This window comes from Aspergillus aculeatinus, assembly GCF_003184765.1.
Source record: "Aspergillus aculeatinus CBS 121060 unplaced genomic scaffold BO66scaffold_17, whole genome shotgun sequence".
Taxonomy (NCBI): domain Eukaryota; kingdom Fungi; phylum Ascomycota; class Eurotiomycetes; order Eurotiales; family Aspergillaceae; genus Aspergillus; species Aspergillus aculeatinus.
In genome coordinates this window covers 1-22685 of record NW_020291486.1, presented here as the reverse complement: position 1 = coordinate 22685, position 22685 = coordinate 1, and the positions used below count along the sequence as shown (strand labels likewise).

The following is a 22685-nucleotide window of genomic DNA, read 5'->3' as shown; positions in this document are numbered from 1 at the left end:
ATCTCGATCACATCGGCGGGTCCACCATCCCAGAAAAGTTTTTCAGCTGAGAGTGATTGTTGAACGTCCATTGTCCTTTGTCGACCTGTCTTTGTTGGTGGCTGGCTGGAAGCTATATGTGGGCATCGCGATGAAGGGGTTTATCTGTCGAATTTTGGTAGTTATCTTATTCTCTGCTTTTGTGTGTATGGATCGCTGAGCGTACTGTAACTTGTACTCATACCCTCTTAGAGATAGCAAAAACAACCCACGAGAATTCTGTCATGTGTTGGTTGGTATGCTCGGTACCTGCCAAGACACGTCGATTGTGGACACTGCCTCGTGGTGGAAAAAAAAAGATTTTGCTGGGTCCAGCCAACCGCGGGAAAGAGGCATATGCTCATTTGGAATCATAGTTATGGTGGGCATCCGGGCAATTTAGTTTTTTTTGGTGCTTGATAGCGAAGCTTAAGGCTTAAGGGTCTTGGTGTATGCTTTCGAGCAGCTGTTTGTGTCGTCTCCTTCAGCTCGATCTACTGTCCAGCGAGGCTCTCCCGCGTTGGTCGCCAGGGTGTCAGACGGATTTCGCAGGATTCCACCTATCACCTACCCTACCCTTTCGGCTGGTCTCCACTTTTCTTGTTCTCGCTATTTGTAGTACCGTGCGAGAGGATCTGACTGGTCTCTATTCCGTACTGTGTAGTGTCTGATGGACAGCTCCCGATTGCGTTCTCTTTCTCGAGGGAAGGCTGGTGGTGGCTCTCGCGGTGTGGATGCTTTTTAAGCGAAGAGCTTCGATGTACTCCTACTGGCTTTACTGTCAATGTTCAAGCTATTGCTCACATCAATCACTGTAGAAGGACTGGACTGTAGCAAAATGTATATGACAAGTCTAATAAATTATGTACCATGTAGTGCACAGGATGCGCGGATCGCTGTGGTGGATACAACGAAGGGAAATAATAAAACGCTCCGGCAATGATGCAACACGAGTCTATCTAGGGGAATATGTATGTGTAGATGCAGCCAGAAAGAGAAAAAAAAAAGTGTGAGACTGACGACCAGGACTGCCTAGCAGCCGTTATCAGTGGATGAAGAAAAGGAAGTGAAGAGGGGAGAAATGACGATGTGGGCCATTGTGCAAAGCGACGCGGCAGAGGCAGTTTACTCGGCCGTCTTGGAGGCCTTGGTCCGCAGCTTCATCAGGGCATACACCAAAGCATACGAACTGATGGCGAACAGCGCCACGATAGCCGCGTCGCGCCAGCCGTAGTAGTAGTGCTTGAGGTTGATGGTGACAAGGTAGTCGCTGCCCTTGGTGTACTCGCACACCCGGCAGCCGGACGTGGCGTCGGGATCAACCAGGTTCATGCGGGCGCCCATACCCTGCATAAAATCGGCGAGATATTCCTTGCAGGTTGTGCCATTCGGAGGGTCGAACAGCGCGAATTCGGATTCCTTGCAATTGACAGGGGCGTCCCACGTTGTGAACACCAACAGACTGCCCATCAAATAGTTGAATGGATTCATCCAGTAGATCCAGTAGCGCCAGAATTCCTGGATTTGCGCGTACGGCACCAACACACCACAGAAAGATGCAAGAGTACCGATGATAAGAGGGTTGATCAACGAAGCAAAGATGGCGTTCGGGGCATAGGCAGAAATGAACTGCCCGATACCGGTGTAGACAAACTCGTACATCAACATCACAAAGAAAACAGCCCCGGATTTGTTGGAATCAGAGGGGAAGCCCACAGTGTAGTACCAGCAGACGAAGTACAACACTGCACAAATACAGAGATACGGGATTTCCGAAATAATTAAACCCGTCACGAATGCAATCCATGAATACATCTTGGACTTCTTCTCTCTTGCGTCGTATATATCACGGCGTTCGAGGAACAGAGGCTGCAGTTGGTTGATAACACCGGGAGCAACGAAGATGAAGTTAAAAATCGTGAACAGTCGGAGCTGTACGGCCCCAACGTGATCGTTGATCATCCAGAACGAGAAACCATTGAACAAAGCCGAACCAACGTGGAGTGCAAGCTTGTTGTTGACATAATCCGTATTACGGTAGACAGCAACACAAGACCGCTTGGTGACAATCAAGATTTGCTTCCAAAGAGGCATAGCAAATTCGTGGCCATCATCAACGGTACCCGGAGGCTTCGAGGCGGCATCGCTAACGATTGCATCAAGCTCGGAGACGGCCTTTGAGTGTTCAGGGGATTCTCGCCAGACCTGGTTCCAATCGCGACCCTGAGACAAGGCTCCCGACACGACGTCAATCATATGCTCGGCGGGGTTGGTTTCAGGCGGGCATGGGGCACCATAGCGAGCGAAATAGCTCTTGACAGTCTGACCGTTTTCACCAATATCACCAAAGTAGACCATCTTTCCACCCTTTGCCAAAAGCAATAGTGTATCGAATTCGGCGAACAATTGGGCAGAGGGCTGGTGAATAGTCACCAAAACAGCCTGGCCGACGTCGGCAAGCTTCCGCAGGAAACGAACAGTATTGTAAGCTGACTGACCATCCAAACCAGAAGTAGGTTCGTCAAGGAAAATCAGAATACTAGGCTTTGAGACAAGTTCGACACCAATGGTGACACGCTTGCGTTGTTCCACACTTAACCCAGCACCGACACGACCGATCAACGTATCGGCAATATCGTGTAGCTCAAGAAGTTCAATAATAGTAGTAACGTATCTCAGCTTCTCCTCGGGCGGCACCTCACGGGGCTGACGGAGCAAGGCTGAGAACTCCAATGCCTCACGAACAGTGGCAAATGGTTCATGCACATCAAGTTGTTCACAGTAACCGGCAGAGCGTTGGAAAGATACAGGCAACGGGCGTCCATCGACCATAATTGAACCCTGGATGGTACCCTCGGTTTTACGTTGAGCCAACACATCAAGAAGTGTAGTCTTACCAGCACCAGAGGAACCCATAAGAGCACCCAGCATGCCGGGCTTGACCCAACCGTAAACGTTATCGAGCAGAACCCGGTCACCAGATGGTGTCTGGACAGTGTACTTCAAATCCTTCCAGGTGAACACCGAGGTGTTTCGCACCAGTTGCTTGTCGATATCCTCTTCGCTTTGAGACCCTTCGTCGCTGGGTGCTTTGCCCTTCTCCATGGCCTGTGCTTCCTCGTCGTTACGTGTGACTTGGTGATGATCGTGGAGCCTTTCCCGAGGAATCAGGAGAGAAGCACCACTCTCACCGGGGGCCTTCCATTTGGTGGTGGCGACGATGGTGGCCACTGCGAACAGAGCCCACCAAGCCCAGAGAATACCGAAGTTTCGCCATACGTGGCTGTGGCTGTACGACATAGAAGCGAGATACGCATCACCGGTAACATAGGTCTGCCCAGGCACGGCACCACCAACACCCGCGCAAGACTGATGACCACTGCCATCGTAGCCAGCGCCACTGGGGACCAAGTTGGTGCCTACACATGGAATGACTTTGCCATGAAATTCGTTTGAGAGGAGTGCGTCAAATCCGTAAGCCAGAGGATTGATCCAGTAGATCCAGCCAAACCAGGGGTGCATCTGGGGCTTTTTGATCATGTAACCGGTGTACATAATCAATGCTGAGATAAGGAAGCCGGAGACCTTAGAAGCACCATCGAAAGTACTGAAGACGGCTCCGCAAGCACGGAACAATGCAGTCATCGTCTGATCATTGTTAGTTCGCGACCGGGACCTCTTTTAGGGGCAGGATAACATACCATGGTGGCAGCGAAAACCAGGATCCAATATGTGAAGAATGCACCAGCCGACATGGTGAGGCCGACCATAAAGTACACAACGAGAGAGAAGACCGAGATCTGGAACAAAAGAACAGGAATATCGGCTGTGATTTGAGCAATGCAAAATGCAGCCGGGTGGAAGTATGCGAAGCCTTTGTGCTTCACCAAAACAGGGCGACCGTTGAAGGAGTCGGTGACTTCTGCCATGGCAAGCAGACTGTTGTAGAGGAGCGAGAAGAATAGGGCACCTGACTTGACGAAGAGACCACCAGAGTTGTTAGGGGCATTATAGAATAGTGATCCAGCAACAAGGGCTTGAATCAAGGTAGAGACCTGTTTGATGATAAAGGTGGCCTTATCACCCCACAGAATCTGATACTGCCGCGCGATACAAGTCTTGACTTGAGTAACAAAATCAACTGTCAAAGGGCTAGACTTGGGTAGCTTCTTGCTCTTCTCCTGGGCGACGGAGATCTTGAAGTCCTCGGTACGCTCGCGAGCGATATCAGTGTCGGGGTAATTGTACTCAGTATTCATCTGAGCATAGATTGGCGACTTCTCGTACTCGGCAAGAACCATCTCGGCATTGCGAGGGAAGCGGTTTTCATAGCCGGGTCGGATCTTACGTTCGGTAGGAACGGTGATACCAGTCAAGTAATCAGCCACGTTCGAACCTTCGCGACAAACGAAGCCAAGATCCTCCATGAATGGGCGCGCTTGTTCCATAGGACCGTAGTAAATTTCTTTACCCTCGTCAAGAACAAGTACTTTGTCGAAAAGGTCATAGATACCATTTCCAGCCTGGTAGAGAGTGACGATGGTAGAGAGACCAAGCACGTCTGTCATAGCGCGAATGGCCTTGGTCCACTCGAGGGCGGTACTGGCGTCCAGACCACGGGTGCTGTTATCCCAGCAAAACACCGAACCGCGGGTAGCAAGACATTCGATGATGGAAACACGCTTGCGTTCACCACCGGAAACACCTCGAACGTATTCGTTGCCAACCTTAGTGTCGTTTGTATGGGTTATGCCCATGGATTTCAGCAGGAATTCCTTGGCCTCTTGACGATAGGCCTCTGCCGACTCAACTCCATTCGGCAAGGTAAAGGGCACCTTGAGACGGGTCGCAAAGTCCATCGTTTGGCCAACCGTCAGGGTCGGGAAGAAGACTTCTTCCTCAGTGTTGATGACGATTTGACCACGGTAATTTCCAGCCTCCTTGGCAGTCAGTGAGCCGTATCGGACTTCACCCTCTATCGAGTTGTAACCGAGGCGGCGATTGGCGAGCATCTTGAGAAGGGTGGTGCAGCCGGAACCAGGGCGGCCCAGAACCAGAAGCATCTCACCGGGCTTGACGCACCCATGACTCTTTTGGAGAATCTGGCGGAGAGGCGGCTTGTTGCGAGACTCCTTGATATGTTGGGGAATGTTGAACTGCGATAGGAAATTCTCGTTAACGGCGGCTTCGGCACTGACGACTTCGACGGTCAAGTCCTTCCAAGTGACACCGAGTTGACGAGGCTTGAGCCCGGATTGCATATCACGTTCGTGCTGTTGCTTGACTTGGGGCATCAAGGACCAGTTATCGGCGCGGCTAATGTTGGGGTCGCGAGTAGGCATGGTGGGGTCATCGTTCAGGACGGTAGCTGTACTATCAGTGTCGTCCCTACTCTCAAGCATCCCACGGGATGCGGTGTAGGTTTCCTTTTCCTCCATGGTGAGAAGGGCGAGACAGCAATGATGGAAGTCTCGTTGTCACCCGATGGAAAGGGTCTGAAGAAGGACGATCTAGGCGCCATGAGGGGCGAAGAGCTCCTATATACTCGGTAAGTATCAACAGACTGAGAGAGGCGGCAGTGGGTCGGGGGGGGTCCTTTGAGCCTTGAGTCTGATACTGGGCCGGTGGATATCGGGGCCTGGGCGAGCTTCCGAAGGAAGATTTTGGGGTCCACCCGGCTATTCTGCCTCGCTGCGAATATCCGCTTAGTCAGAGGGGCCCCCACCCATTGCCAATCGCCAACGGCTCAGTGAATTCATGGCTTAGGTAGCTGTCAATATTGGAAGCTTGGGAGGCTCGAAACAAGGATGCACGGAGGTCCGAGTCTCCGTGGATGTTGACACATGTTTCAGTATTGATCGCTAAGCATCGGAAAAGGTGAGCAAAGAACAACCAGCCCGACCGAAGCCAAGACGGTCGAGATGGCGCTGCGTGTGTAATTCGTACTGTATCTACTGTGTAGGAGAGAAGTGGAGTTCCGTGGATGATGAAGATGGAAATTCGAGCCACGTGAAAATTTCTGACACGTTAACCCGGATGCCTGTTTCGGGCAATCTCCGCTGACAGAGCGGATAAGCTGCATGATCCCCGTCCGAGCTGGGAGAACGTAGCCGCCTGACTCAGCGGATATTTGCTCTGCAGCCTCCGAACCAGCTGGAAACAATCATCCGCCCCAGGGACCAACAAAAGTTTGCGCTGCGCAAGCCCTCCCAGAAGAAATTTAATGTTAATACCGTATCCTCCATTCACGGATTAGCCAATCAAATCCATATTCTTCCGCGTGTTTCAACATCTCGTCACCACGGGATCATCGATCTAGCCTTCGAATCTAGAGGCTGAACGGCCCGGCGATAGAGCAAGAGCTCAGTGCTCTGGTGGCTTCGACACATTCCACTTGACATATTCTGGAGGGCGGTGATGTGCGTCATGGTAATGTGACGATCTACCAGATCTACAATCACAATACAAAGTCGCAAGAGATGGCCATGCATTGTTGGGCTCCGATGCAGCCTTCGTCCTACACCGACAAGCATGGCCTCTTTCTACACTGGAAAAGTGCCCATCCATCTAACAAGTCATTTTTGATCTCTCGATCGCTTGCAACCCCATCTCCCCGTGCCAATCACTCTTGGAAAAACACATCAGATCAGACTGCAGAATGCACGGAGTTAACCATTTCTGACTCACAACACCGTCGGATTTATCATCTTCTCGTACTCGGAGGCCCGTAAAAGCCGATGCCGACCCAGCTCTCCACTTTCGGTCTGGCACCACTCAGGCACCAGCGGGCTTAGAGTTCTAGCGAGTTCTAGCCTTCTCACTTCCACTCACGGCCCTGTCTCACTACGCTTGGCCACTTGTGGGAGCTCTTGCGACTCCACTTTGGGGCTCTTTTCCCCTCCACTGCAGCTCTCTCAGGGTCGAGGTATCGATAAACCCACGGCAATCCGTAAGCAGCTGAGCGACGCCGGCAATGGATCACTGATCGACTCTTCGAATGGCTTGCGGGCCGGAAGGAGGTTACTGGGCGGTTCTTATCAGATAAGAAAGGACTCTGAAAGTTCCTGAGGGCACAATCTGTCGCAATTTGTGGACCCTGTTGCGATGATGCAGGCCGGTGCTACCCTCAGTCAGATGGACTCGTCTGATGGGTTGAGGTGTCAGATCGAATACGCCGGCGATCATGTTATGCTAGGTTTGAACGTGGGACAGTGCTATCATCCTTGTGATCAACCGACATCTCTTTTATTGATGAGCTAATGAGTCCACAACTAAGTTACCGTCTTACATGTGCGTCTAGCACGTATACAGATCCCGAGTAGTTGAGGAACCCGCTACGTGAGCACCTTGCGGAGATATCGCTGGAAGGCTCGGACGTTCTGCGCTCTATTACATGACCTCGTGTCGCCAACAGCCCTTGAAAATTCGATGGACAAATCAAACAAGTCACGAAAAGCAACGCATTCAAGATCTTGTCTTAGCTTTACTTTCCGACATACTCCCCATTCTCGATTTCGTGCCCGCATTCAAACCGGATGAAGAACAACAATGCAACTAGGAACCAAACCCGCGCTTTCAGTCTTACATCAAACTTTTCCGTCCGCCCTCCTCCTGTTTAAACTCTTGGCTGAGGGGGGTCATTAGCACGGCCGGTCAGTTCCAGGCCTGGTCCGCACCTGTCCAGGGAACTTACAGCTGCCTCTCGAGGCGGTCGAGTTGTTGCCGATTTTGCTGTATTTGATCTTGCAGCTGGGATTTCGTCGCTGTATCGTGTGACGGCATTCCCACATCTGCCCGCTCTGGGTCACGGCGAGCAGGATCCCGGCTAAGTGGTCGGGGGTGCAGCGGTTAGCTTTGCCCGAACACATGAATTGGAGAGTCACTTGGAATGACGTCATCCGAAGCACTCCAGTCCCCTTCCCTCCTTCCGCAACGAGGGTGCATCTGGGGGCGCGGAGAGAAATCTCGGGTACTGAACGTACTCGGCCAAGAACCCACGAGGCTTTGTGGTTTGCATCTGGCCTTCCTTGCGGGCGGGGACTGCGATGGAGAATGTCCGTACCAGAGACGATGGTCCGCGTGTGGTACGAAGCAGGCGACGCGATGTGTCGACGAATTGTCTTGACATTTGAATACCGGTACAATTTTCGAGAAACCTCGGGTGTTGAACTGCTCTATTCGTTATAAGCATAGATCGATTGTTATGTGATAGCACTCTACCCCTCGAGACACGCTGGATTATATACTACAACCCTCGAATGCCCGTGCGGTCATGTGACCGTCTCCCCGGGCCAAATGCGGCCAGAGTGGAGACCCCGGTGCCCCAGCAGCGAATCTGGGGATTTCTACACCGCGAATGAGACTTCTCCGTGTTTATCGCCACCACCATTTATCGCCCTGATCGTCTGCCTCCCAATATCTGGTCTTGTGGCACATCCGCATTAAGGGAAGACGACCACGGACCTTGCACCTCGCCCAATGCTCAGGTATGGCGAACGACGCTGAGAGATACGCTGGATCGGTGGGTTGGCCACGTAAATGAGGTCATCACATGGGGGCGATGGATTTGTTTTTGTGGTCAAGACGGTTCTGTGGTTGGGTTGTGTTCGAGATGCATCGAACTACCGGTAATGCTAGATGTTGGGCGCCGCAGATGCGAACTATTCTACGGGCAGGTCAACGTCACTCCCGGTCGCCTTTCTGAGAACCATGAGCCCAACGAAGATCAAAAGAAAAGGGCTTAGATTGCAAACGCAGAATAAAATTGGGCGAAGCGCAATCCACTACTCTATCATATCACATAACGGAAGCCCTTCTGCAGCCTCCTGGCCGCCGCAACGTCGATCCCCTCCACCTCGGCCGTCCGCTGCAACCGGTCCAGATCCTGGTCCGTCAACACCGCATCCTCATCCTCCAGCCGCGCCAGCCGCTTATTCAAGAACCGCAGATGGAAGTACATGAATACCGCCATAATCCCGCCCAGCGCCTGCATCCCCACGCACACCCCCATCGCCAGCCGGTAATACGGCGCGTCTTGCTGGCGATACGTGAAGGCCGTCCAGATGCTGGCGGAGTTGCCAATCGAGTTGATGAACGCGTACGCGGCGGCGCGCTTGGCCGGCGGGCGGGGGATGGCGTTCGCGATCCACGAGTACAGGGTGCCGTTCTGCGCGAAGACAAAGTTCATCAAGAACATGGAGAAGTAGCGGGGGCCGAAGCTCTCGGTCGTCATGAAGATGATGAACCCGACCATGGTGACGGGGATCGGGTACATGAAGAACCAGAAGCGGCTGCCGAAGCGGTCGGACAGGTAGGAGTGGAAGAGACTGTAGAAGACCATGAAGATGTAAGGGGGCGCGACCAGCAGCAGCGAGATGATCTTGTTGTACCCCAGGGTCTCGGCCAGGGTGGGGAAGTAGTACTGGAACCCGGCGCCGGCCGTGATGCACATGTAGGCGACGGCGAGGACGTAGGTCTTGATGTCGGTGAAGGCGAGCTTGAGGCCCTTCAGTTGCGACGTGCCGCCGCCTTCGTCGATGTCGGCCTCGGCGGCTTCTATGGCCAGCCGGCGGTTGGCGACGTGTTTCATCTCGGGGGAGAGCAGCTTCCATGTCTCAGGAAAGTCCGGCAGGACGAGGCAGATGGCGAGGCCGATGGCGACGGTGATGCTGCCTTCGATGATGTAGAGCCATTGCCAGGCGGCCAGGCCGCGATGGCCCTCAAGGCCCTCGAGGATGCCCGCGGCGATGAGGTTGCCGAAGGCGCCACTGACCAGCGAGCCTGAGTAGAAGATGCTCATCCGGAATGCCAGTTCGTTCTTTGTGTACCATTTGGACAGGTAGAACAAAATCCCCGCGAAGAAGGGGGCCTCGACCAGCCCCAGGATAAAGCGGCAGGCGACGATCCCGCCGTAACTTGTCACTTGGCTGGTCAAGGCGGAAACAAGCCCCCACGCCGTGGTGAAGAAGCCCAGATAGATCGATGGGCGGCCCATATAGTTGAGGAGCAGGTTGGAAGGGACCTGCATGAGGATGTATGCCACAAAGAGGATCGACAGGCCGACCTGGTACTGGGAGTCATTGAGGGAGAGGTCTTGCTCGAGGCCTTGGAGCTTGGCTGCGGCGTAGTTGTTGCTGCGGCTGTTAGCTTGGTCTCGTACAATGAAAACTGCAATTGACATACCGATCGATGTAGTTCATGAGATAGACGAGGATAACCAGGGGCATAATCAGGCTGTCAATTCGTCGTCGGAGCTTTTTCTCTAAGACCTTCTCCTCCTCTGTCAACTGGGCCATCTGGACGACCTCCTCGTGGGAGACGTCAATCTTTTCGCCCATGGCTTCATGGTCGGTCATGTATTTTTCGGCCATGATTGAGGGAAACGATGGCCCCTGTACGATGAACAAGGGGGAATGGGTTGAGAGAAAGTGTGTCAGATGCTCGAATTGAAACCGGATTCCAGCCAGCTATATATTGCTCTCATGAAGAGGCAAGCAGCATGATCACAGCGTAGAAAGTGTGTGGGGGAGAAAGGAGTGGGGGTTGGTGTGTTTGAGTTTAAAGCCCGCCTAGTCCAAGTAGAGGCGGGGAAGCTTTCATTCCTCATTGCGGGGGATTGTCTGGGGTAACGGGGTTTGCCCCCCCCCCCCCCACTCGGTACTTGCTGTCGGAGACTGTCCGACAGCGTCCTCCCTATTCTGCTCATCCCCATTTGTTGGCTCTGCTTGGCACACGGAATAACCTGTCTTTTCATCATGCGTGATGATGGTGAAACTTGGGAAGCCACCATTTAGCTAAAATCGCCTCGTCCACTGAGAGCAGGCTGCACACGCTAAGGTGACTCTGGATCGTCGCATCCTGCCTACGTCAGGCGATCATGCAACCCTGTTGAGGCCTCGGCTCGCATCATCTCCGACCTTGCTTTGCAGAAGATGCTCCGATGTTTGACCGATGGTAGCTGCGGCAGATGCAGCAGAAGTGAGCCATCTCACTTGCTTGGCGGCCCTCATTGTGTAGATGACAACCACCTTTGCAACCGTACCACCATACTACTGCGAGACCCCTGAGCATACCACGCTGGCGTTCTTTCTGTGAGTCCTATTTAGGCCAGCAACCCATGCGCTCGGAGGATTTATTGATGTGCGGGTAGTATTGTTGCAGGACATGGTAGGCACTGGTGGTCCCATGCATGCGAAGGACCTGCTTTGGAGTGATCGGCGCAGAGATAACAAATCAGCCATGTGGCTGGACCCGTAGTGGCCGTCTAGTTGAAGTCGAAAGCGAAGACCCACGCCTGTTGGTCGAATCTCGTCAGTTTCTGTGCAGATATGGTCGGGGAATGCGGCGGTCAAACTGAACTTATTACTAGCATGCACCAATCCCGGTAGAGAGACTTATCACGGTTGTTCATGCACCACTTACGGCAATCATTCCCCGACTTTGTGGTCAGGTAGGAGCTCGACAGAGGAGAAGGCTGCTAATCGTAGTTATCAACACTGGTTCGGTGGGAGATTAGCAACTCTTTGGCTGAAGTAGATACAGCAAGTTTGTTAAAATATGAGAAGGATGAACCGTAGTTGTTGAGCTGAATTATGCATTCTAGGTGGGTGTAACAAGCTCATAAGTCATGGCATGGTTCAGAGTTATGCACGAACTCGAGGCGGGCAGAGATATATTTATATCCCAGGTCTTGCGGTTGATGGATAAAGGGTGTTCTTGAGGTACGCGACCAAATTAGATCATTATGCAGATACTTATGATGTGGAAAGCGCGGCCAAGGCTCATGAACTTGGACTGTCACGGTGTCAGTGTCACTCAGAAGTCAACAGTTGGACTGTCCCAAACCATCTGGTTGATGTTGATGTGCCGAGGGGACAGAAACTTAGTTCCTGAGGCACCCAATCTGGTGCCTGGTTTGTCACGCTAGCCTTTTCAAGCCAACCCACCAAGAAATCGATTCATTCAGTCTCAGCGGCAAGCGACAACAAGAACACCACACTCACTGCATCCACCTAATCTCTCTTGTCTCTTGCAATCTCCCTGCGCTAATCGTGTTTCTGGAATGCAGATTAGTCTCAAGCTAACACCATGGTTCCTCGAATTGCTACGAGATAACCTTTCCGCCATCCACGCAGTCTCGAAACCTACCAAACCACGGATCCAGAGTGGCAAAACACGCTACCGACCGTGAGCCCACCCGAAACCAAGCCGGTCCAAGCCCACTTTGCCAGCCCGCCATCGCCTCAGGCCCGGCTTGCTATTGGTCTCGAGGAGCCACGGGGCGCGCTGGTGCCGATGTAAGCGAAAGGGAAAGAGAGGGGACAAATCTCGGACATGTTCGTCCAGATCTTGTTGGTGTCAAGCGTGCCGTACCGTTCGTTGGCTCTCTGCCCCCGAAAGCTCGACCTTTGCCCTCACCCGAGCAGTAGAGTCATTACTCCAATAGGTGCTAGACCGCGATGGTCAACCACGACTCGCAGGCTGTTCTGGTCCCCAGCCAGTACCGTCCCAAGCCTGTCATCACCTCAAATCAGCTTGCGCGTCAATTGCGGTCCTGTAAGGTCTGCCGGTTCCGCAAGGTCAAGGTGCGTCCCGATCCGATTCTTCTTGCTGGTGATGCCCCATATTGCATTCTAGTCGGGAAGCCAAATTATTGGATGGAAATATCCCCCAGCTCCAGAGGGAGCCACTCGACGGGGGATTCGTGGTGATTCCGATGTACCCCTGGGGCCCGATCTCCACGCAGGCTCGCTTGGCTCTAATACTTGATGGTCATAGTGCGATCGCGTTAAACCCTGTCATGCATGCTGTGCTCATGGATATCCTTCCAAGTGCACTTACGACACCGGCCCCGAAGATAGCCTCCAGCCGATAAGCCAGGCGGATGAGATCCGTAACCTCCGAAATGAGATCCGTCAGCTGACGGCTCAACTCAATGCCCGTGGTACGTTGACCCATACCTGAAAGAGCATCAGCATAGTTTGACCACTTTTGACGTGTGCTGACGTCGATGTCTGGTGTATTTACTAGATCAACGGAACCGGAACCAACGCCGCCTAGCGCAGCTGCAAGGCTTGGTTGATACGATTCGTTCGGCCCCATCAGAAGTCGTCGATGGTATCATCAGCAGTATACGGACAACAAATCGGGTTGTTACGCATGGCTCGGGAATTGCATCCGGGGAGCGGACAGAAGGTGGGTCATAACTTTGGGGTACGGGGACGATGACTCTGAGGCCCAGGAGCTGACATGTGCCCTCGGACTTGACAGAAAATGCTATAGTAGCAATCCAGCGTTCTAGGCCGGGTGAAAGTGATGAGGAAGCGGAAGATAATCTGTACTTGCCGGCAGGCCAGCGTGATGGCAGTCGAAGTTCATCCGAGGACAGCGAGGATTCGAGTTACGGTTCGATCTGTCAAATGAATACGACAAAACCGATGCTCGAGGTGTTCATTGAACGCTTCGTGGATGCATTCAGCCCAGAAGTTGATGCTAAAGCAGGTCACGCGGGTGCATTGCGACGCGCTGCTGAAATTCGCATGTTTTCGCCAATCTTGATGGATGCGTTCCAGTCCGTGTCGGTTGCTTTCTTCGGCCGGTCCGTTCAGAACAAGGAGGTCGAGGCTGCGGGATTCAGCCTCTATCCACGGGTACTTCGCAGCTTGCAGCAAGCGTTGCAGGACCCTGAACGTAGCAAGGCTGAGTCGACGTTGGTAACGGTCATCCTTTTGATGGCGTTTGAGGTATGCTTCGCAGGTTCCTCTTTGTCAATAACCTTCAACGAATAACATTTTTGCAGAGTGTGGAGCGCACTACTCAGGTTTCCCTGATTGCGCACGTCAACGGTGCACTACGTTTGATTGAACATCGGGGTCCGGAGAATCATGTTCACGGCGTGGAGCATTTACTGTATACAGAGCTCCGACCATACTGGGTATGTATCCGATCCCTCCACTGTATAGGAAAACCCCCATGTACTCATTCAGTGAGCAGGTATCTGCGGCTCTCGTCAGCCGTACCCCATCTTTTCTTGCTCAAGAAGACTGGATTAATCTGCCGTGGTCAGCGAAAACCACCAAAAAAGATATCTTACACTATCTCATGGACCTTGCTGTCGAAATCCCAGCACTACTGTCTCAATTCGATGATCTCCAAGCCACCCTCGGCTCGCAAATGGCGAGTGCGCATGAAATCAAGGTCAAACAGGCAACCCTGTGGAACGGTGTTGCAGACTTGACCGGGCGCTTCCGCCGGTGGAAAATCGAGTGGGTCGACCACTATCCCGACGGACCGCCTCAGGAGGTCGAGGCACTACCAAACGACGAGTTTCCAGTGTTCCAATGTCGAGATCTTCGCACTGGTGCCATCATCACGCCGACAAAGTTTGCCTATCCGGACCTCCGCCTGGCCCAGACAATGTGTCTCTACTACACTACGCGATTGATACTGTCAACAGCGGATTGCCGACCGACAGAGCGCGTCGGTCCTGCCGAGCAGTATGCCCTGGGGTGCGGTATCTGCCGAACCCTGGAATGGTACATCTTGACTGCCCCGGGTAACATGATCAATCGCCTCGCCTTCCCAGTCCGCGTAGCTTGGGAGGTCTTTCCGGACGGTGGCCCAGAGCGCCTGTTCATGTATGATGTGCTTAAGTTGGTCGAGAAACGGCATTCACTTGGACTCTGGGGTAGTGGAATGTCCGAACTTTCTCCCCGGGCTGGCTCCCCTCCGGGCCCTTGAATGGAAAACCCAAATATGCAGTCGTGGATCGCTGGACGATAGCGGCTGCACTGTATGAGAGACACTGGGGGGGTCTCACGACTTGATGATTTCGACCAAATGCAACACAGTTTACGAGCGAGCTTTTTGTAACCTTGATGTATCGGTATAACTATGACTTTTGAGCTTTGCGCGAGAAGTGCAGTACATTCGAGCTTGAAGTTGCATATTCAAAATCAAAGCAATCTCTCTGATTTCGGCCACTATGTTAATCGATTACGTTTTCCAACTCGAGGCACAGGAGCGAGCAATTATGCTCTGGCCAAAGGGAGTCCACTCAGAGGTTGGATGATTTTGTCTGGCCATGCAGACTTCGGAAATATCACAAATCTTTCCGTCTGGAAATGCTTGGATCCTTTCGAGTTCTCCCATGCAGAAAGTCTGACAACTTCTTCCTATGTCATGTTAAGAAAGGGGCTGATGCCTCAACTTAACGCTCCAGGAGCATTTTTGTGTGATGCCGTCGATCCATCAAGGGAGCCTGACAATATGAAGCATCCTCCCAGTCTTCCAATCCCTTGCAAACTCATCCCAAACTGAGAATGAACATGAATAGCCGTTGGTAACTTGAGCGGGAGACAAGCTAGCATGCTTGAAATGGAAGGTGTCGGGAGAGATTTCGTCAGCATTTGATATCAAGCTGATTCAGGTGACCGAATCATCGCCAGGGGCGAGAGGAATTTCGACAACCCCACGGAGATAGACAGCCGTGTAGGGCGATTTTACGGAATACGGAAATCTCGAGTACTTTAACTGCGACAGTCGTCCGCAATAACATTGGAGCTTAAGGTATTTCAAAGTGCTGATGGATCAAGCTTAATGCCTTTAATGTTTCAGGTTAAAACAAGCTTGTCGGCTGAAAGTGGGAGGAGTTAGGGCAGTTGGTGGAGTCGGCGATGGCGCCGGACTCCACCTGCCCCTGAAACAAGCCCTTAGTCGGCGCCTTATGATTCTTGCAGAGTGGCATTTGTTCTTTTAAAAGGCCGGCGATCGGTGCCTACTTTGGACCTTGATTCTATCCTCTCATTCAGTCTTTTATTCACAGCTCTGCTTGCAGTCATTCTTTCTTCGCGGCCGGTTCGCTTCATTCACTCTCGTTCTTCAATTCAAATCGCTTTCATCGATCACCATGCGCTCTGTTTACGCTGCTGCTCCCTTGACTCTTGCCCTCCGCGCTGCGGCTGTCACTGAGGATTCCTGGTACTTCGGTAACGGGTTCTACACTGGCCCTCCGTCCAACAGCGCTCACATTACCAAGGCTACTTGGTCGGTTATCGCCCCCAGCGTCCCGCAGAACACCACCGTTGAGAACACCAACGACGAGGTCTGGGTCTCGCTCTGGATCGGCCTCCAGGCGACTGCCGGTGAAGACAGCTCCTACCTGTACCAGCCTCTGTTCAACTGGTCGCCCGACCAGGAGTCCCAGTACGTATACCTTTTTCGACATAACAAGCAAGAAGACGTGTCCGCTAATTGTGACCAGGGGCTGCCCTGCTACCGCCGAGGAGTGGTGTGTCGCCGCCAGCACCTACACTCCCAGTGAGTCTTGAGCGTGTTGGATTGACAGGGCCTAGAGACGATGTGCTAATCAATGCTGCAGGTGGTCAACTCGGCCAGGCCTATGTGACCGTTCCCCAGGAAAGTCAGGTCGACTTTGAGGGTTAGTTACATGTTCACCTCTGTGCCCAAAGCCCATCGAGACTAACAACGATGACGTGCAATAGTCACCGTTTCCGATAGCAAAGTCACGCAGGTCGTCAGCATCGACGGCAAGGTCGTTTCCAAGGAGACCGACAGTAAGCATCCGGCCTTCTCGATTCCATATACCACACACACACCGCATCCCACGTACTTACTTGAACACCTCCCCAGAACTCGACAGCAACCTGCTGTACCTCTACTCCGGAGACGAGTGCTACACTGGCTCCGGCACCTGCGGTACTCAGCCCGCCTACAGTAAGTTTCCCTCTACGCCGCACAGCGTTTTACTATCATGACGCTGGTGTTGAACTCTCTGACTCGAATACAGGCTGGAACAACATCACCATCCACCTGAGCGAGGCCGATTCCAAGTTCGGCGAGACCCTGTACCTGTACAGCGGCTCGAGCTCCAATGGATTCACCACCTCCGACAGTGGCAAGACCTGGCACACGGATGCCATCAAGATCTCCACCGACACCTTCGCGGTGCTCGACTAGATGGAGATCGCTCTGCAGGCTGCGACGAGCACAGGCGATTCGTGATTGTTGAGGGATCATGTGTGGCGGTACGGCTCTGCCTGGACACCATACTATTCGGACCTTTATTTGTGGATAGCTTCAACATAATTGGCACATACATGCACATATTGTATTCTACTCGAGAATCAGTTATTACATCGGTCACCAGCTTTATGATGCCGATTTTAGTCTGTTGCATGCTGAGAATTATGAGATAGTTTTGGTAGATGGATGAAACCGAGATATTAGTCGCTAAACCATGATATTAAGACACGCGGTAGACGCACGACTAGTCCAGTCACCTAATGCAGGTTTTCCTAGAGTAAATAACTGATATGTACACCGGTGGAAAGATTCATGCGTGATTAAGCTCTTGAGCTCCAGGCCTAGTAGTCGAGGGTTTGTTTGATCGCATCGTATATCCCTGCGACAAGGTCAGTAGCGGACAGGATATCGGAAAAGAAAGGCGAGAAACACTCACTGGTGACGTCGGGGATGATGAACTTCTCGTAGATCAACCCGGTATGCGTACTCCAGCCGCCCACCCGCTTGACGGGGGCCTCCAAGCGCAGAAAGGCGCGCTCCTGGATGGTCGCCGCGACTTCCGCGCCCACCCCGTAGTTGACCATGCTCTCGTGCACCACGACCGCGCGACCGGTCTTCCTCACACTGTCCAGCACCGTCTGCCGGTCCCAGGGGTAGATCGTGCGCAGGTCAACCAGCTCGATGCTGGCGCCCAGCGCCCGCTCCGCCGCCTCGATCGCTGCGGAGCACAGGTACAGCGGCTGCCCGTAGGAGACGACGGTGAGGTCGTTGCCGGGCTTGACCACCTCGGCCTCGCTGAGCGGGATGGTGTAGTACTCGTTCGGCACGTGCTCCACCGCCGCCCGGTACAGCACTTTCGGCTCCATGAAGAGCACCGGGTTGTGGTGCTCGAAGATCGCCGACAGCAGCAGCCCCTTCGCCTGGGCCGGCGACCGCGGCATCACCACCTGGATACCGGGGATATGCGCGAACAGTGCCTCGGGGGATTGCGAATGGTACCTAGCCAGTCAGCCAGCCAACCCAAAACGATCAGCACCTTCGGCCCCCCCCCTTCAAAAGTCAAGGTATTTATGGCAGAGAAACACTCACAAAGCCCCATGCCCCACGGCACCGCACGGCATCCGAATCACCAACCCGCCGATGTCCACCCCCGTCGCCCCCTCCCGGTACCGGAACTTGGCCGCCTCGTTGACGATCTGGTCGAAGGCGGGGAAGACGTAATCCGCGAACTGGATCTCGGCCACGGGCTTCATCCCCTGCGCGGCGGCGCCGATGGCGAACCCCACGATGCCTTGCTCCGTCAGCGGCGTGTTGAAGACCCGCTCGGACCCGAATTCGGTCTGCAGGTCCATCGAGCACCGGAACACGCCGCCGAAGGCGACGTCCTCCCCGAAGAGCATGACTTGGTCGGAGGTCGCGAGGGCGGTGCGCAGGGCGGAGTTGATGGCCTGGTAGAGATTCATGGATTTCGAGGAGGTCGAGGCGGGCAGGTCGAGGTGGTCGGGCAGGGTGGAGGCTGTGTGGTGGAGGAGAGGGGACGATTTGTAGTCGATGGGGAGGTTGAGGCGTGAGGCAGGGGAGGCGGCGGCGGTGGAATAGGTTCTTCGTGCCCGGATTTGAGGGTGAAAGAGTCGGGAGGATATGCGTCGGGATGCCATGGTTGTAGTAGATATGAAGTAGAAGGGGATGATGGATGGATTGGTGATGGTGATTTGGATAGTATAGAGAGGGTATCGGGGAGGAGGATGGGCTAGGTCGGGGAGTCTTTCTGTTTTCTCTCTTTCTTGTATTCTCCCCTCCCAGGGGTGGTCGATGTCGATGGTTTGCGAAGATTCAGGTTTTAAAAGCTGGGGAAGAGAGAGAGAGGGAGAGAGAGAGAGTTTCTCCCCTGTCGGTTTCTCCCCTTCAATGCGTTCATGCGGGGAATGTTACCCCAGTTCCCCCGCGGATAACCGCCCTTCGCCGCCTTATCGCCTTATCGCCTTATCGCCTGAGGGGGGAGACTTTGGTGCCCGGGTGCCTGGGTGCCTGGATGCCTTAGTGCCTTAGTGCCTGGCTCGGTCAGCGGTCGGCACTTGCCAGTGGCTTCTTTCGGTTACAGGACGAGGCATGATGGATGGAACTGCTTAACACACTCATCCATCCTTCTCTTTGTCCTGCGTGAGCCATCAAACGAGCCATCAAACGTTTCATTTCCTTGAGCTTCATATCCACGAGTCTGTAAAAATCCGACAGCTCAACAGCACAGATCATGTTGCCCGACGGCCAGCTCTTTCCGATGCAGACAGACTCGTCTGAAGCTAATAGTCGTCGATCATCTCCTGTGAACTCCGCCTCAAGCTGTTTGATATCACAGCTCGCCATTCTCTACCATGCTATCTCTATGCTGAAGCAGGTGATCAGGTCAGTTAAGACACAAAACTTCGCATTCTTTCACTCCATATATACATAAGCAAGGGTATCGTGCATCAAGGGCTCAACTAATATTTACAAAAAATCCAAGAAATACCTTTCAATAGCCATGGCGCCCATGACTGTTGCTCGCCGACATCGATCGAACTGATCGACCCCTCAGAATGATTGCCGATCCGTGTCAGTATCGCTGAAAGCCACCATCTGGTACTCGGAAGACCGATAGCGCCAGCGACGGAGCCTGGGATCCAGGCCGCAGCACCTGCAGAACCCAAGGAACAGGCCAACCCCGCTCATGACGAACGCGACGCCTAAGATCCAATAATGCATGTTGAGCAGCCGTTCCATGGCACTGCCCCGCTCCCTCTGCAATAGCTCCGTGACGTCCAAGACATTGCCGTTGGCGTTAAGGGCTGCCAAGCGAAACAGGGGACTATCCAAGTTCTCCGGAATGTCGATTTCGGTTTCGAACCCAGTTTTCTCATATTGTGCCATCACCTTGAAAGCGGCATCTTCAAGCTCGCCTGAGAGCCAGGTCTCTAGTTGCCATGCGGCAACCTCTGTCGCTCCGTTCCAGCTGACGTAGATCCGATTACCGATCACCTCGGCATCCGGAGCAGTTTGCGGCCTTCCAACCCAGTCGCCTTTAAAAACCCGGTATGATACGGCGCGACCGAATCCAAAGAACACCGAGGCACCGAAGTGGACATTGCACAGCACTTGCCCGTCGGAACTGAACTCGGTAAAGGCGGCATTATGGCCCCAGCCCACCAAGGCACGGCCATCGTTGTCCAGGAGTTGCAGATTGCCCTGCGACACGGCTTTCATCTGCTGAGGATGATAGTACGCAGCTAGAAGGGTCGCTTCGCGGGCATCAACATCCAGATGTATCATCATGCCATGGCTTTCCTCGTCGGGGTCTTTCGTCGAGTGTGCTGCATTGTTGAAAAGGGTGAGTGTGTTGTTAAGGTGCCAGCGCGCATCATGTTGCCAGGCAAAGTTGGTCGCCTCCCCGTTTGATAGGTCGCGGAATTCGTTCAGTTTGCCCCCAAGCGTCCACAGAACCACGCCGCTGTTTTTATCGATGCAGCTGACAGTGTGGGTGTGTCGTGCCGATACGATGTAATTTCCATTATCATCCTTTTCGACACTATTGATGTGGTAATAGTCAAAAGCAGATGATCGGGCGGTCCCAGTTGTTCCCAATTTTTCATAGGTGCTGTTGATCGGGTAATGCTTGGATGCACGCCATTCAAAGAGCAGTTCGCCCGTCGCGATATCGATTTCCTGGAATACCCCGTCATGTATCCATCCCAGTTCAGGGCCTCCGACCGAAGTCAAATCAGCAAGCACTGGGTCATAAATTGTGACAAGAGCAGTCCCCTGAGGCGTGATGTGGAACTCATGAAGGTCACCGCCGTAACTTCCGACCGGGGTGATCACGTATCGCTGAGTGTATGTGGAATCCAACTGTGGCAGGTCAACCTATGGACAATCGGAATGCGGTTTGAAGCCACCCACCATGTACCATGCTCCATAGCCTCTACCCTCAATTTCGTCGCCCTCCCAATATGTGAGGTAGTCAGCGCCTTGATACCGCTGGACCCGAAAGTCCTGCGTTATCTCCCAGTTGTGTTTCATCCAAACCAGTTCCCCTCTGGAATCGAGGATCATGGGGCCCGGCTGAGCAACCGAGTCCCCTCTAGGGGCCAGGAATGTGAATCGCGAATCGCATCCTGATCCTTGTTCCGAGATTTGAAGCGCTGGAGATTCATAGTCGAATGAGACATAGTCCTGGGACGGACCAAAACCATAGAGCCCCAGATCGTACCAGCTCAAATCGGTCCTGAGATGCAGCCTTCGCAGCTGTGGCACGGCGAAGACGTAGAAAAGGTACAGCAGACTAAGGAGAGCCCCTATCGTGGCCACGTGTAGGCCAGAAAACCTGGACCGCAAGCGATGAACACATGACAGACTGCGAGTCCCCGAGGACATTGGAACATCGCGGTGAGAGATAAAGACCCAAATGCGCAGAGAAAGGGGAAAGGAGAGACGAGAAGAGCTGGCCGTGCTTCTGGTTTTAAGAATCACAATTGGAGACTGGGGATATTTCGGAACCGACCAACAAGCCACGAACTCCTGTGAACACCTCTTGCTTAGCTTTGATCGTCATCGCGGCTAAATCAACAACAGCCAGGCGTTATTGTACGTGTCATTTGTCGAACATCAATAATGGGGCCGGCTTGCGAGACCCGATAATGGCATGGAGGGGAAGGGGTAGGGGGGGGGTGGGTAGGGGTGGGTGTCCAAACTCCAAATTGAATTCACCACACGCGCGGCACAGAAGGGAACCAGTATCAGTATCTTCTACTCTGTACTCCGTACAATGGGGCACATCTCCACGCAAGCAGGGCCAGGCCAACTTTGATTTGGTGCGGGTGAGCAAATTCCATGTGTGCCAAGGTCGTCACCGTGGATCGGGGTCATCCAGGCTAGTCCACCTTGGCAGTTCCCAATTTACGTCTGGCCCGCAGCGTGGCGGTGTCTAGTCTCGCATCGAGCCAGCCATCATTTTCTATTGGCTTGCACACCGCGTCGTCCATTATCGCACAACCGAAGCTCGGCATTAGATACTTCATTCAGGTTGGTTATCTGATCTGTTGCGCTCGCTAGGACGACTCGGTATGACGACTGAGAGCTCAACCGCCGCTGGTGACAGCCACTTGGACCCGCTTGCGCGTCGTCAACCAACAGCGCCAGAAAGTCAGGATTGGCATCGCAGGCGGTGAATTCTTTGTCATATGTGCTGTGCACCGCCGAAACACAATCTGTGAATCCGATTCCATAGAAGAGGCCGATGATCCATGACTTGCACAGGTCGATGCTTGGTTTCGGGCGGACCGCCAACGTGGCCGAAGGAACGAATTGGGTGTGATCAACAACAGTTCAGAATTCAGGAGTCACTCCGTGTTCTGGAAGATTACCTGGAACTTTTGCAAGTGTCTTGGCCTCCCTTAAATCCAGATCCACTCCACCATCTCAAATGGCATTCTACGGACGCTTTGACAATGAGTCTAGCGATTAAGAGGCCAGCCAATAGTGTAAGTCTATCCCCACGGAGTTCGAGATACCATGCGAATGCCATCTACTACGTATGAGACTCCCTCTAAACTGGTGACGAGCAACTACTGCTTCAAGATCTCAACACAAAG

General features: G+C 53.3%; 6 protein-coding genes across 6 annotated transcripts; 2 read left to right on the top strand and 4 right to left on the bottom strand.

The window, feature by feature from the left end:
- Positions 1 to 864: 864 nt before the first annotated feature.
- Positions 865 to 5285, bottom strand: BO66DRAFT_390889 (putative ABC multidrug transporter). Its single transcript, XM_025647116.1, has 2 exons — positions 3720 to 5285; positions 865 to 3666 (listed from the first exon to the last, which is right to left on the bottom strand). Exons 1-2 carry the CDS (start codon positions 5277 to 5279, stop codon positions 1144 to 1146), a joined length of 4083 nt encoding a protein of 1360 aa, XP_025505068.1. The 5' UTR covers positions 5280 to 5285; the 3' UTR covers positions 865 to 1143.
- A 3524-nt stretch (positions 5286 to 8809) lies between these two features.
- On the bottom strand, positions 8810 to 10388 carry BO66DRAFT_410433 (putative MFS transporter; the record flags this gene model as incomplete). Its single annotated transcript, XM_025649240.1, has 2 exons — positions 8810 to 10151; positions 10201 to 10388. The coding sequence occupies 2 exons, from the start codon at positions 10386 to 10388 to the stop codon at positions 8810 to 8812; spliced, it is 1530 nt and encodes a 509-aa protein (XP_025505067.1).
- A 1969-nt stretch (positions 10389 to 12357) lies between these two features.
- Positions 12358 to 14989, top strand: BO66DRAFT_55076 (Zn(II)2Cys6 transcription factor). The gene is made up of 6 exons (XM_025653392.1): positions 12358 to 12602; positions 12796 to 12961; positions 13048 to 13212; positions 13288 to 13760; positions 13817 to 13951; positions 14011 to 14989. The coding sequence occupies exons 1-6, from the start codon at positions 12477 to 12479 to the stop codon at positions 14755 to 14757; spliced, it is 1812 nt and encodes a 603-aa protein (XP_025505066.1). The 5' UTR covers positions 12358 to 12476; the 3' UTR covers positions 14758 to 14989.
- A 936-nt stretch (positions 14990 to 15925) lies between these two features.
- Positions 15926 to 16995, top strand: BO66DRAFT_400427 (uncharacterized protein; the record flags this gene model as incomplete). Its single annotated transcript, XM_025648718.1, has 6 exons — positions 15926 to 16221; positions 16280 to 16335; positions 16397 to 16456; positions 16521 to 16592; positions 16669 to 16752; positions 16826 to 16995. 6 exons carry the CDS (start codon positions 15926 to 15928, stop codon positions 16993 to 16995), a joined length of 738 nt encoding a protein of 245 aa, XP_025505065.1.
- Positions 16996 to 17283: 288 nt separating this feature from the next.
- BO66DRAFT_347163 (branched chain alpha-keto acid dehydrogenase E1, beta subunit) lies at positions 17284 to 18890 on the bottom strand. Its single transcript, XM_025644610.1, has 3 exons — positions 18151 to 18890; positions 17498 to 18060; positions 17284 to 17440 (listed from the first exon to the last, which is right to left on the bottom strand). The coding sequence occupies exons 1-3, from the start codon at positions 18717 to 18719 to the stop codon at positions 17403 to 17405; spliced, it is 1170 nt and encodes a 389-aa protein (XP_025505064.1). The 5' UTR covers positions 18720 to 18890; the 3' UTR covers positions 17284 to 17402.
- Positions 18891 to 19565: 675 nt separating this feature from the next.
- BO66DRAFT_470445 (arylsulfotransferase family protein) lies at positions 19566 to 21585 on the bottom strand. Its single transcript, XM_025652789.1, has 2 exons — positions 20995 to 21585; positions 19566 to 20943 (listed from the first exon to the last, which is right to left on the bottom strand). The coding sequence occupies exons 1-2, from the start codon at positions 21466 to 21468 to the stop codon at positions 19633 to 19635; spliced, it is 1785 nt and encodes a 594-aa protein (XP_025505063.1). The 5' UTR covers positions 21469 to 21585; the 3' UTR covers positions 19566 to 19632.
- Positions 21586 to 22685: the final 1100 nt, after the last annotated feature.